Below are 15,415 nucleotides of genomic sequence, written 5' to 3'. Positions count from 1 at the left end.
ATCTAGACCGTCTGGGTATAGATTTCTGCTTCTAATCACTGTGGTATGTTGCTTCTTAGGCACTTTAAATACACCCTCTGTGATCCTCACAGTAACCCTGCAAGGTAGGCCTTGTTATTCTTATTTTATAGTCACATAGCATCTTTGGTAAACTCCAGAAGGTAGTGGGGGACAGAGGAGCCTGGCCTGCTACAGTCCATGGAGTTGAAAAGAGTCAGACACAACTTAGTGACTGAACCACAAGCATCTTTGGGCCACAGTTTTTCCATCTCTGAAATGGCCACAAGTGCCCCCTTGGATGGTCAGTGAGAACATGTGAGAAAGTGCATGGGACAGCGCATCACAGGGGCCTTTCTGAAGGGCACGTAAGCATAGGGCACATCTTCTTTGTCAAACGTACCACATGGTGAGTCAGGGTCTCTGCTTGCCAGCCTGCCCTGCTGCTGCCCCTCACCAACCAGGGCTTGGAGTGAAATCTGGAGGCAGGTTAGACTGACTGGGCAGCCCTGACAGCGGATTAAGAGATTGGGAGTCACTAACTCACATTCAGGATCTGTCCTCTGCTTTAAAATCTAGACAACAACCATAAGCGAAACCAGAAACAAACCAATAAAGCGAAACCCGACTCCGCCATACAGGGAAACACGTTTTCGGGGGTCTCAGTTAAAAAACACTGCAACAGCTTTCTTCATGAAGCTTGAAGTTCAAGTTTCATTTGTAAAGAATTGCGTTAAGCCTAGCAAATTGGGAAAGAAGAGAAGCCGGGAGTTTTCAGATAACTTGCAGGGCCATGGTTAGGTTTGTGATGGAATCGTGAGTCTGAGGTCCAGGCATGCTGGAAAGCTCTTGTGTGGCCAGCCCCCAGGGACTATACAGTTTCTGCCACCTGCCAGCTGTGTGACCTGAGCCAAATGCTTCCCTTTGCTAAGCCCTAGCTTCCTCATCATAAGGACATAGTGAGGGTATCAGAATACCAGACGCCCCCCAGTGTTGTTGGGTGGGTGCCCAATTGCTTATATGAGCTATCACTGTCATCCTCTGATGCTCTCTGTGGCACTGCTGTGGCCTACTTAGATTGGACTAAGTCTCACACTACACGTCTGGGAGGAAGATGAAACACCATGGGGCGGCAGTCCACGAGACCACACGGAATGGCTCAAGGGTCTCGGGTCCGAGTCCAGCCGTGTTACTGACTTTCTGTGCGACTCTGACGTGTGTGACATCACCTCCCCGCTCCGGGCCCCAGCTTTCCTGTCTGTAACGGGCAGGGCAGGAGGAGGGAGCTCAAGCCTGTGTTCTCTGCCTCCTCTAGCCCTGTTACTCCCGTTAACTGCGGCAAATTCCTTCTCCAAGCCCCCGAGTCACATCAGCCAAAAGCAATCACTCAGCGAGACTCTAACATTTTTTTCCCTCCACCGTGGCTTATTTAGGGATTCCTGATGGCTCAGATGGTAAAGAGTCTGCCCGCTATGTGGGAGACCTGAGTTCGAGCCCTGGTTTGGGAAGATCCCCTGGAGAAAGAAATGGCAGCCCACTCCAGTATTCTTGCTTGGAAAATCCCATGACGGAGGAGCCTGGCGGGCTACAGTCCATGGGGTTGCATAGTCAGACATGACTGAGTGACATCATTTTCACTTTCTGGCTTATTTATCTGGGATCCTGCTGTGTCCCACCTCATGACTGAAATAAAGGTGCTCATTTCATTCTGCCTCCATCAGATTTGTTTTCTGTGAATAACGATTTCTTACAAATAACTGTGAGCTTCCTGAGGGAGAAGAGGCTGGGCCATGTTCGCTGGTCTTGATATCCTCTGAGAAAGGAGCGTGCGACCTGGGAGAGAGCAGGAGCCCAACGAATGTGTGCCTGACCAAACCTCAGACAGCCAAGTGCTTACTCTGGCTCACCCCATGTTGCTGGGTAAAGCCTGCCCTGTTTCTCCCTCCACTAAAACTGCCCCTGTTTGGCCAAGACCCAGAGGGGCCAGTGAGGACAGTCTTGCCCCCTACAGCACTTGGGGACAGCCTAACTCCTGCAGTTGCTTCATCTGTGCCATCCTTCAAAGCAGTGGGGGGGACCCCTTCCCCTTCTGCTTGGCTCCTCCAATGGGTAGAGCCCACCAAACTGAGAGGGTCCTGAGGTGGGCTGCCGCCTCACTTCGCAGTTCAGAACCCAAGGTCAAGCTCCCTCAACAATGTGGTCCCCCCAGCCAGTTGTCTTCCCAACTAGGATGATCCATGGATGTCTTCCTGGCTAGACTGGAAGCCCCATGGGACATCACAGTTCCCAGGAGGGTACCAGACATTTGATAACAGCAGCTGCAGGAGGGATGCTCCTTTATCACTGCCATGATTCTACTGTATCTGCGACAGGTGCTGTTTCTCTCTCTCTCTCTCTCCAGACTGTGAACGTCACAAGGGTAGGGACTGTGTCTTACTTGTCTCTGAAGTCTCAGAACCCAGGAGAGGGCCCGATACAGAGGAGACGTTCAGTTAATGTTTGCTGAGTGAGTGACCTCAGGTTACAGTACTTGTGTGTGGCTTTGCTAGAAAGTATACAAAAGCTCACTCCAGTCCAAACATGCTCCGCAGATGGAAGAGGTATATTCTCCTGCACTTGGCGATTTGCTGACTGTTCTTTTCCACTTCCTGCTGGTTCGCCTCCATGACAGCTGGAGAAGGCTCTGTTCCCCTGGGGTCTGGCTCAGCCCCATTTCCAATGATGAGAAGCCCTTCCAGGGCTGTGGGGCTCTGGGCTCCTGTGTACCCACCTGCCCTGTCAGCCCTGGGGAGTCTGGGCCCTGGGAGGGTAGCTCTGCAGGACAGTGAACAGAGGGTACGTGGGCACTGTGCTTCATGTGATGGAGTAAACGGACCTTGTTTTATGACTTATTCTGGGATGTGCATTTTGGGGAGGTATACCTTCTCCTGGCATTTCTCAAGGACACCCAGTTCTTTTGCTGTGGATATTCAACAGCCCTCTGAAGGCTTTGGCCAACACCCTGGATTCCTGAAAAGGGAATGACTTCATGGTATGGCTCCTCTCCCTTTCTTTCCTAACTACGTGAATGTCATTGCTGGTCATGGAATTGTGGTTACACAGGCAAAGTGAAGGGGGCAGTTAGGGAGATAATCAGGTTGACATATCCTTCTTATGAAAATCAAACATGATTGTCCTTTATCTTCCTGGACGGCAGGGCTACAAGGTGCCCTTGCTCTGCCTGTGATGTTTTCTCCAAATGGAAAGCTCTCTCCTTTCCAATAAAGCCTGCCTACTCAAGCATGGCCTTCTTGATGAACGTTTTCCTACCCCCATGACAGTCAATATGGAACTCTGCACCAGCCTGTCTCACTGTCCATTAGCACTTCACTTTGGTCTCTCTCCCTCATTTGAGTTCCTGGAGTGTGGGGACAGGACTTATTCATCCCTTTGCCTGGCCCCCTAACCGGGAACTCTGGATATTTATGCAGCAGAAGAATTAATGAGCTTTGCACGTTTCAGGTTAAGGGACATTTCAGTTCTGTGAGGTCTCAGGAGGAGAGCATGGACCTGCTGTCTCTGCCTGCCTACTGTGGCCCAACCCCACGGGCTCCTTGTGGAAAATTATGCCACGGGGCCAAGGACTGGGTGCATCGGGCTTGGCCTCCTCCTGGATTCAGGCAGCAGATATAAGGTCTGAAAGCTGGGGGCTCGGACAAAGACCAGTGGTCTGAAACAGCCCAGAGCTGCTGGAGCCAACTTAAGGCAAACGAACCAGAATAATCACGACAGCACACACTGGCCTTTCAGTCCTCATGCTGCTCTGAGATTGTTGAACTGCACTAAGTAGAAGCTTCCCAAAGGTTGGGATGCTGAGTTTCTGGCCTTGGATTTTCAGTTTTAGACCAGAAAGTCCCTTGGCATAAACACAGAAGCTGCATAAACACATCTTTTTGACGAGGTCAACTGTTAGGCCATCATTCGAAAAGAAGGGCCAAATGTTCCGATCTTTTTTTTTTTTTGAATATCTTTTTATTCTATTAATCCCCTGAGATTGGTAGAGGCACAAAGAATCATCCCATTTTCCAAGTAGGAAACTAAAACACATTGTGGTTGTATTTATCCAAGTTTCACACAACAGATAGACAAAGGTAATCCTAGGACTAAGATAAAGACTGGAAGGGCTCTTATGATCCGAGGGCCTCATTTTATAAGTAGGGAGTGTGAGGCCCACTGACTCGAGTAGCTTGCTTAGTGACACACAGAGGGCCAAAGACAGAATTGGGATTAGAACCTTGGCCTACTCATTCTCAGCAAATACATGTTCCACAAGAGTAGGCCTCTCTTCCTCAGGGTTCTGACTGCCCAGCACTTGAAAAAAACAAAAGCCAACAGCAAAGATGAATTCTACTACAAACCCACAGGGACAGAGGTGTGGGGGCAAAGGTGGCCCCCAGGACTCTTGGTGAGCATTATCACCAGAACCAGAGGTGAAGGGACCTCGACCAAAGGTAACTCAACCACCCTCCCCCTGGAGAAGCATCCTTTCTGGCACTTTCTGTGCTACAGAATTGGGGTAGCCTCTTCTTGTCCACTTCCAGCACGGGAATCTCATAACTTTGCTAGGCAACTCACTCCATTAATGCATTATGAGAAAATTCCTTCATTCATGCGCCTTCTCCTCTGCACTTGCTGTCAGATGGCAACGGATTTTGTTTGCATCAGTTAAGTTTAATTAATTCCAATGGAACAACAAGGATACATGCTTATTCCTTAGATGACAGGTGCTGTCTTATGACTACCCTGAGGGCCCCCTGGACTGGACAGCTGGTGGGTTGGTGGCCTACTCACTCAGTAATGCCCACCCTCCACTCTGCATCTCCCCCTGCCCTGGAGACGCCCGGGGCCCTTGGGTGCCAGAGCCCTACCTCCATCATTGTCTTTGCTGTCGCCACAGGCCGTTTCCATGGACGTGTCACAGCCAGCTCCTCTCCAGCCCAGCTGGCAGACGCAATGCCACCCGTTCAGGTCCAAGGTACATCTGCCATTGCCATTGCACAGGCCAGGGCAACCCTCTGCAAGGCAAAGCAACCAGAATCAGGGTCTGATCAACCACGGGCACAGACTGTGCTCACACACACTCACACTCGACCTGTCAGCTCACAAAAGACCTTCACATTCATCAGCACACTGATGCCTTCGGTACCTGGGGGTGCCTATCGTTAGAACTGCCCCTTACATTTAAGGCTACCGAGACTCAGAGGCTCAGACCACACAGTTACCACGTGGCACCCTCAGGAGGTGGCAGGGCTAGGTCTGAAACCCACACCTTCTGTACCCAAAACCCTCTCTTTCCAAAGTGATCAGGATTCTAGAGCCAGAGTCAGTGTATGTGGACTTATCCAAATCTGGCCAGTGGAGCTTTGGGGCTGATTCTTCATTCCTCGCTCACTCTTGCCGGTTGTTCCTGCCTCTGTTTTGTTCAAAACAAAGGAATGGTCACCTCTGTGTTTATTCCTCTTGTCCCCTCAGCACACCTGCGTCTCATTCTAAAGGGCTGTACTTTTCTCAGGCCTTGGGACTAGGTCCATCGTTTGGGACCTTAGGCTTTGCATTTGTTTTGTCCGATTTCCTCCTGAACAATTGTCTTTGCTTTGAGGAAGAGTCCTGGGGTCTTTTTCTTCCCATCTGATCCTCAGCCACTCAGAGCAGCCTGGATGACTGCCACAAGAGTGCCTAACGAGGGCTGTCTGGGAATGCCAGTGCAGGTTCGGGCAGGCCACTCTCCCCTAATTGTGTTCATCTGTACATCTGTCTGCCTGCCTGTCATTTATTAGGCACCTTCTCTGGGCTAGCACTGGAGGTACAGACATGAATAAGGCCTAGTTCTTATTCTTGAGGAGCATGCAGCCTATCAAAGGAGACAGATTTGTATGAGCAAAATATTTCACTGCTAAGTGCCCTGAGGGAGATGTATAAAATATGGTGGGAACCAAACACAGGAGTGGCCATCTGTCTGGAGGGCTGGGATGATTTAATCAGGGAGGGTCAGGCAATATTTAGACTCTGCCTGAGTTCTGCTTTGACTAGATCATAAGGTGGGAGTTGTTATTATTCCAGTAAGCTTGCAGGTTTTTGCTTACCACCTTTTCAAGAATCTGTTAAGTTACATGCTTCATTCTTGCTTCTATTTTGCTGCTTGGTTTTCATCAAGTCCTCATTTTTAACAAATCTGCCAACTCCTTTCTTGGAGGGGCCATCAAAAAATGCCTCACCAGGATGCCTTCCATAACTTCTTTCTGGCCCTGCTCAGTCTCAGGGGAAGGTATGGATGTGAAAGCACTCTGCCATCTATAAAACTTGTTTTATTATTAAGAGCGGCAAACTGCTACAAATACAGCTATAAACTGAATTTTCTATCATGAAATAACTGAAAACTGACCCATTACTCTTAAGTGAAACAAGTATGGATACGGCTGTCTGGTATAAGGCCTAGGCCAAGGTAGGCACTGACTAAATGGTAGATCAATTAGAATCTAAAACTGTAGTGTTTCAAGGCCTTTTTATCCTTGACTGGTATTACAAAGTAGAAGAAAAGAACATGTTCATTTATACTTGAGATGTTCAACATAGCCACCAGTCAATCTGGCCACTGTGTTTTCCATTCAAAGGAAGAAACATTTATTGAGTGTGTACTCCCAGCCCAGGAGGGAGTCTCACAGAAACTCTGAAGCAAATACAGACTATGGGGGTCGCTGCCTGGCAGAAGCCTGTTGGGAGAAGCAGGACGACACCAGCAGGGTCACCCAGAAGGATTCGAGACAGCAGCTGAGAAGCACAGGAGCAGTGCCGTGACACGCAGGCATTCTGTCTCAGAAGCTGACCTCAGCCACTCCTGATCTAAGCACCTACAAGCTCCCTCCTCTCTCCAATTAGTCCCATTTAAAGTTTTCTCCATCCAGCCGAGACTTGCTTTAAATTAAGCCTCATATGTTGAAACTAGTCTCGGAGGAACAAGGGTCCAATTGTTAAGGATAGTAGTAGACTGCTTTCTCTTGCTCCAAGCGATAGCCTCGTGTAAGACGCAAAGAATTTCTCTTGAATGAGAGCACAAGCTTGGGAGTCATATCAAAGGCTGGTTCTGTCATTCAGTGGCTGTAAGACCCAAGCACCTTATTTAATTCCTTTGAGCCTCAGTGTACTTATAAAATGGGGTTGTTGGGAGGATTAAATAAGATAATGTATGCATGACGCACAAAGCCTGACGTACAGCTTGAACACAATATCTGAGTCTTCTCCATGTCATGACTTTCTCTCTAGTTTGAGTAGAGGGACTGTCATATCATAAGTTGTATCCATAACCCCAGAAAGGGGCCATAGAAAGGCAAAAAGAAAACTGAGGCAATTACCTAGATCAAAGTCAGCAAAGTATTTTTCAAAAGGTCCAGCTTCTGAATACTGTGCCTTGTGAGCCGTATGGTCTTTTGGGCTCTGTCATTACCAAATTCTGCCATTATGGCTTGAAAGGAGCCACATACAATTTGTAAATCAATGGGCATGGCTGTGTTCCAACAAAACATTATTTATAAAAACGGGATGAGCCAGATTTGGTCTGCCAAACCCTGATTTAGATGCTTCAGGACAGTGAAGACAATGACAGCTGCCCAAAACTGAAGGTTTACCATGGCTTACCACTGTGCTAGGCATTCTACGTACATTATTTCCAAAACTAAGTAACTTGTGGTTATATTTTTCAGATCCTGATGGTCTAAGGCAGTGTCAATTTCACACCATTTAATCCTAAATTTTTAATAAAAACCAAACCTTATAATAGAATGTGGACTTTGGAACGGGACAGAACGGTTCAAATCCCAGTGCCACAATCTTACTTTGTTGTTGTTGCTAAGGCATGTCTGACTCTGCGACCCCAGGGACTATAGCCTGCCAGGCTCCTCTGTCCATGGGATTTCCCAGGAAAGAATACTGGAGTGGGTTGCAATTTCCTTCTCCAGGAAGAGGGCTGCCATTTCCTTCTCTAGGGGATCGTCTTGATCCAGGGTTTAAACCCGTGTTTCCTGCACTGGCAGGCAGAGTCTTGGGGAATCCCATGCAATGTTTGGCAAATCATTTAACTCTCCGAGTTCAGTTGTGTTATCTGTAAAATGGAGCTAATACCCAATCCAAAGGGCTGTTAAGAAGGTTAATGGGATAATGTATACCACTTGTTTAGCACAGCGGATAACACAGGTAGGCATTTAATAAATGATATTTATGCTATTATTATTATTGGACTTATTTAACATTGTATTGGTCCAACTTCACTACGAAACTCACGAATCAGAAAATAACACTTTGTCAGTCCAAACTGTTCAACATTTGGGTCAAAAGCTATGGTCCTTATAAATACAAACCTTGCCAGAGAGAGCTGAGACAAACCCAGTGCTGTGGTCATGGGGCCAACATGCAGCTCAGCAGGAAGCAGTAAGATGGATGGGTTCAGGGCCCCCGAGTCCCAGCCCAGGCCCACCTGACTTTCCTAGTGCTCTGCCCTTCTCCTTGGGAGCAACTGTCCCAAACATACTTAAATAATTCATTTTGCAATAATTTAAGGTCTACTCCCTCCATTAGAATGTAACCTCCATAAAGGTAATTTTGGACCTAAACTAGTACCTTGCACAAAGCCAGTACTCCATATATTTGAGCTGAAACGGATCAATGGATGAGGCGGGAGACCTAGGTTCTGCATGCCTAACTTGTGGGATCTTGGCAAAGTAATTTGTCCTTTCTTGACCTCAATTTCCTCATCTATTGGGGTGGCCAAAAAGTTTATTTGGGTTTTTCCATAACATCTTACAGAAAAACCCAAATGAACTTTTTGGCTAACTCAATACGAAATAAAGGTTTGGATGAGATGCTCTGTTAGGCCCTTCCAGTACCACCATCCAATAGACAAGGTCAAAATAACCTCAAATTGGATAATTCTGTTCTTAATTTCAACAAACTTTACTTAACACCTACTGGATGCCAGGCATGCATTAATTCTGGGGTATACACAGATGAGATATAGCCTCTGCCCTCAATATTTTTATACTCTATTTATCTATACCTTTTGTTCCAAGACAATTTAAGACAGGATGTGGCTTGCCTGGTGGCTCAGATGGTAAAGAATCTGCCTGCAATGCAGAAGACCCAGGTTTGATCCCTATCCCTGGGTCGGGAAGATCCCCTGGAGGAGAATGGCAACCCACTCCAGTATTCTTGCTTGGAGAATCCCCATGGACAGAGGAGCCTGGTGGGCTATAGTCCATGGGGTTGTAGAGAGTCAGACACAACTGAGCGACTACACTTTCACTTTTGTTCCAGGACAATTTAAAATGGGTCTTATACTCTCAAACAATGCTTCTCAAAGTGAATTCTTTGAACTACCAGTTCTATGAGTTCCTCAAAAACAAACCTCTATAGTTAAATAAGTTTAGGAAACAATATATCCTATATTCTCATCCTAGAAAGTCACATTAAACATATTAAAGCCTCCAGGGAGTCTTACAACAAAGAAACCTGCGTATTTGATTACTGGAACATTTTCCAATTTGACCTCAGAACTCCTCACTGAGAGCCCAACCATTTACAATTATGTGGAAAATTCTATTCCACAAAACCGTCTCTGGGAAGCCCTGCTCTAGTGAGCTCCGCTTAGCACACAGGGCCTGGTGCACACATTCTGTGCAGCTCTGAAACTGCCAGGAGGAGCCCGTGTTCTCAGGGAGGGTCCACTCTACATGTAAAATCACAGGAACGCTCTTTCCACGGTCAGTTTCTTTAAATGGACCAGTCTGTATCCCGAGAGTCTGCACTGTCCAGCTGGTTTTAGGGTTTCAGAGACACCTGGAGTACCTGTGGCTTGAGTGAGGTTTGCGCTCATGCAACGATTTGCTTTTGAGATCATCACACCTCCCATTAGCCAGTATGAAGAGGCCTCCTCTTGGTGGGGGGGAACCTGTTGACTTTCTTAAAGCAATACGCCCTTCCTTCCCCGGTGCTAAAACTCATTAATTCCACAACCCTGAAACACATCAATAATTCAGAGAGCCCAAGTGGTGTTAACAATCCCCTCTGGAAGGATTCATACTGGGCATTTTCCAGAGCCCAGAATAATATAATTTTAAGGTTTAGAGAAGGGCTAGGCTTTTCAAAAGAAATAATGCCCTTTAAATGACAAGGGACTGCTTTATTTCCAACCTCTTGTTTAAGCCTACAAAAACTCCTTTGAAGCTAGAAGACTTTCAGAATCCTTGAAGGTATTTAGCTTTTATTTATGTGGTAGAGGAGCTATACAACATGCCTATCCCGTTTATGTTTCTTGTTCTGGTCGTCTTGTGTGTTTTCACCCCTCCAGGCAGTTCTCTAGACAAGGGCACCATCATCTCCTACCTCGATGACAGCAATAGCCTCCTAATTGGTCTCTTTGCCCCTAAATGTTCCTTCTCCACTTGTCCCACAATATGGCCAGATCGATCCTTCCAAATCGTAAACGTCATCAAGTCATTTGCGTGCTGTTCACTCACTCATGTCCGACTCTTCTGCAACCCCCATGGACTGCAGCCCACCAGGCTCTTCTGTCCAGGGAATTTTCTCAGCAAGAACACGAGTGGGTTGCCATTTCCTTTTCCAGGGGATCTTCCCAACCCAGGGATAGAACCTGCATCCCCTGCATTGGCAGGCAGATTCTTTGCTGCCTGGGAAGCCCCATCTAGTCAGTATCCTGCTTTAAAAAGCCTTCAGCGGCCTCTCATATGCCATGTCATGGCCCACAGTTTTGGTCTACGAGGCCCTGCCTAAGCTGGGGAGGGCTCTCATTGCTAAGTGGCCGTGATGTCCTCCATCACAATCCTCATGTTTCATTGGAACTGTTTCTAGTGTTTTAGTGACAATATACTTCTAGCGATTTCTCTGGGAGGCTGGGGCCTCTGTTGTGCAGCTCCACATCTCCTCACACTCAGGAGGAGGCCAATGTACTTGGTGAGTGGCTGTAGTCTCTCCAGTCTCCCCCAAGGCACTTGGGCAGAAAGAACAAAAGCGGGCTTGTCTCTGAACTGCACAATCCTCTACTCTGGAAAGTCCCAGGCTTACATATATCAACCTCTGAATTCTCTTTTGGGAATTACTAGCACCCATTTGGAGAAGGCAAGGGCACCCCACTCCAGTACTCTTGCCTGGAAAATCCCATGGACGGAGGAGCCTGGTAAGCTGCAGTCCATGGGGTTGCAAAGAGTTGGACATGACTGAGCGACTTCACTTTCACTTTTTACTTTCCTGCACTGGAGAAGGACATGGCAACCCACTCCAGTGTTCTTGCCTGGAGAATCCCAGGGATGGGGGAGCCTGGTGGGCTGCCATCTCTGGGGTAGCACAGAGTCGGACACGACTGAAGCGACTTAGCAGCAGCAGCACCCATTATACCAGAGAGCCAGGGGCTTGGTGGAAAAATAGATTTTTGGCAAGAAACATTTGTCTTTTAAAGTGACTTATGATTCATTGACCTAATCAAGCTCAAGGTTTGGTGAATATTTTCTGAACTGCAGATCAGAACAGGTGGCTTGAGAGAGAATGTGGGTTACTTCCTGGTGAAGATGTCAGCTTGGAAGATGTGGTTTGGAGGAAGAACGTTGGAAATTAATGGGACATTCTTCATGACTATGACAGAAGAAAGAATATTGGAAATATGGATTAGGCCAGGAAATACAAAATCCTGGTTCTGCTACTTACTACAAGCATGATCCAGGCTGGGCCACTCAACTTCTTCAACTTTAATTTCCTTTTCCAATCAAATGAGTATAATTCTATGTGTTCCCTTAAAAAAAATTCACAGGACTCACTTAAGACTCATGGATGTGGAAAAACTTCACATAGTAGGAAAAACATTCACCAAATAGATGGTGACATTATTAAACTTAATCCATCTTGAAGATTCCCCTGATGATGATAACGTGTGAAATGCCTATTTTAAAGAGGCTCAGAGGTGTGACTCTTTCTTGCTGCAATAATTTTATTCTTGGTTGAAGGCCAGTATGTAAAATTCAAAGAACCTTGCTTCTCAACACCAGGCATCCATTGAATGGGCCCCACAATCACCTTTGCTGTATTTGGCAGAGATATCCCAGTTGAAAAGCATTCAGTCATTTAGGTTGCCCTAAAATCCTTTCCATGAATTTTTACACAGCAGTTGCTATCTCTTATTAAAAGCCAATTTAGTCTTTTTCTTTAAGATTAGCCTGGCTAATGAAGTCCTTCTCCAAATTAAGGGCAAGGCTAAGAGTATGATGATAAAACAGCACAGCTAACATTTACTGAGCACCATTCCTGCCCATGTGCTGAACACCTTACATTCTCTACTTTACTCAATCCTCGTGCCAACCCTATGAGGCAAGTTCTGTTATCATGTTCATTTTATAAGGACTCTTGAAGGGAAGGGAGGTCGGTCGGTCACTGAATTCATTAAGTGTTGGAGTTCAGATTCAAACTCTGGCAGTCTGACCCCAGAGTATGTGTCCCTAAGCACTGAGCATATATTTGGTACCCGGTGCTGTGTGAGGGCTTAAGGATAAAAAGATGAAGATGGCACGGTATTTCTCCCCTGGGATCTTGGAGCCTTTCTGGAGCACACATATCTGATCATTCGGAGACTTCTTCTTAGAGCTGCTGCTGCTGCTGCTAAGTCGCTTCAGTCATATCCGACTCTCTGTGACCCCATAGACGACAGCCCACCAGGCTCCCCCATCCCCGGGATTCTCCAGGCAAGAACACTGGAGTGAGTTGCTATTCCCTTCTCCAACGCATGAAAGTGAAAAGTGAAAGTGAAGCTGCTCAGTCGTGCTGACACTTAGTGACTCCATGGACTGCAGCCCACCAGGCTCCTCCGTCCACGGGATTTTCCAGGCAAGAGTACTGGAGTGGGTTACCATTGCCTTCTCCCCTTCTTACAGCAGTGAGGCCTTTTTGCAAAATTAGGTCCCATCAACTTAATGTAAATTGCAAGAATTACTTTGCTATACGGAACACTCAGCAAAGATAAAACTTAACTAAGTCAGGCCTTCTCTGAAGAGGGAAAAAAAAAAAAATCCAAACAAACTGACCATTTACTCCCTATCAGAGATCTGTTTTCCCTTCATTTCTCCAGAGCCTGGCACAGTATCTAGTGGGAATGGAGTTCTTAAAAGATTTCTTGGGTGGCTCCAGGGTCTCTGTTGCTTCCTGCCTCAGACCACCCACCCTGGTTCCCAGCAACTTAATTCTGATGGACCAGGGGCCACAGGGATGGGCAAGGTGACATGAGATGGGGCAGAAAGGGTGTATAGGAAGGGAAGGCTAACAGCACGATGGCAATGTCACAAACAGATTGAGCACTTGTGAGCAGGGAAGAAGGACACTCCAGGTATGTCAACTGTCTCGTTATCAAAACCCTGCCTGCGGGGCAGTGGATGCTGTGACAAAGTCCGGGACGTGGCAGCCTTGGGACACCATGCTTCGAGGGTCCATGTGTATTTCTAGATGCAAATTTCTCCTGTTATGCCCATACACAAACACACGCACAAAGACAACAGGGAAATAGAGGAAGACCATACCTTTAACTACCCTATCCAGATAGTGCGCTTGGGAAATAAAAGACAGCACATTTAAGGTAGGATCCAGAAAGTGCAACACTGCCTGTCACACAACCATGCCAGGTGCCGAGGAGACAGAGGGGGCCACACCCCACATTTGGGACAGACCTGCCAGGGAGAGGAAAATAAAACCAAAGACAGGACAACACGGGAGAGAAGGAGGGAGAGCAAGCACATTCTCCAGGAAGGGCCAAAAGGAACGTCAACCCACTCTGGGATCCAGGCGTTTGGAAATGTGATCATAAAACAAGAGGACATGTGGATAAGGAAATCGGGAGGCGGAGGAGGATGGGAAGCTACGAGAGTGGCCATGCTCCTGATCCGTCAGCTTCACGGAAAACTAGCACTTTGTCTGCCCAGAGCACCATCCACCTTCCCTTTGCTGTGTGAGAGTGAGGGAATCCTGTCTGGGCAGAGGTGCCCGCAGAAGGTTGGGGTCTGGAGACAGGCAAGATGTGAGTCATCTCAGATATGCACTAGGGGGCTGGGTTGAGTTTTTGGTCAAATATACTGCTAGCCTATCTGCTTGCCACTCCTGTGTTTTCCATGGACACGTGTGCCCACACGAAGGCAGAATGCTTGGTGTTCTCCTTTGTGCCTCTTACACAGAATGTGAGGTGCAGGTCAGTGGAGGTCGCTGTGAAAGAAAAGAAACCCTGACCCCTTCTCAACTCTGATGAACTCAAAAAGGTATTTAGAATGATGTATGCTTTGTTTTCCAACGCATACACCATTGTTATGATCATACATCACCACTGGGGGGTTATATTCAAGCAGTGCATTTTTTGGCAATCTGAGGTTTTGCTTATTTGTGAGTGTGTTAAATGTTAGTTACTCAGCTGTGTCCGATTCTTTGCAACCCCATGGACTGTAGCCCACCAGGCTCCTCTGTCCATGGAATTCTCCAGGCAAGAATGCTGAAGTGAGTTCCGTGCCCTTCTCCAGGGGATCTGCCCTACCCAGGGACTGAACCCGAGTCTCCTGCATTGCCGGCAGATTCTTTACTGTCTGAGCCACCAAGGAAGCCTGTTGGTGAGAATGGGTGTCAAACGTGGCTCTGAAATAAGCCTGCTGTGCATATACGTGGGTGCCTGGCTGTGCATCTGGAGCAGGGCAGACCTCTTCATCCCCAGCACACGTCAGTCACACCATCTCACCTTCTCCATTGGGCTCTGGTCACAGCCTTTGGAGGGGCTTCCCTCACATCTCCCCCTCTACAGCTCCCTCACAAGTGCTCCCAAGAAACTTGGGGAGACGGCCACCTCCTGAAGGGCTGATGTTTTCAGCTGGGCTGGCCCCTACACTTAGCTTGATTTCACGTGTGAACCAGAAGTCCATAAGAGAGGGCTCAACTGCAGTGGTGAGGCCTTATCTGGAAGCCCTAGGGTTCTATAAACTGTGATAAAATTCTTACTCTCTTCATAAAAAAAAAGCATAAATTTTATGTTTTCAATCCTCTGGACAGGACAGATACTGTTGCTGTTCATCAATATATATTTGCCTCCAAAGACTTGTGGATGAAAGGCTATGTTCTTAGTTCAGGCCTCCTTGTAGTCTGTGCTTCAAGATGAAATATGCTCCCAGAGGCTGCAGAGCCAAGTGGAAAATTGGGAAGAGGAGTTTAAACAGGTCTGCGTGCTTCCCCCTTCATTCTCAAAGATCCTGCAGAGTCCATGAGCTGACAGGATGTAAGGAAGAAATGCAAAGGGGAGTGGTGTACTATGCAGGATCGAACAAACAAAACTGTGAATGGACAGACGGCGAAAAACTGGATCACC

General features: G+C 47.3%; 1 protein-coding gene across 1 annotated transcript in view; it reads right to left on the bottom strand.

Annotated features, from left to right (window-relative positions):
- Nucleotides 1–15,415, bottom strand: part of LOC120874267 (teneurin-4) — a 327,401-nt gene that overhangs the window by 107,490 nt on the left and 204,496 nt on the right. Inside the window, exon 12 of the mRNA XM_040255609.1 lies at nt 4,905–5,051. Coding sequence (XP_040111543.1) covers nt 4,905–5,051 — 147 coding nt within the window. The remainder of the gene's footprint in view (nt 1–4,904; nt 5,052–15,415) is intronic.

This window comes from Oryx dammah, unplaced genomic scaffold (assembly GCF_014754425.2).
Source record: "Oryx dammah isolate SB20612 unplaced genomic scaffold, SCBI_Odam_1.1 HiC_scaffold_15, whole genome shotgun sequence".
NCBI classification, from domain to species: Eukaryota; Metazoa; Chordata; class Mammalia; order Artiodactyla; family Bovidae; genus Oryx; species Oryx dammah.
This window is presented reverse-complemented; position numbering and strand designations above follow the sequence as displayed.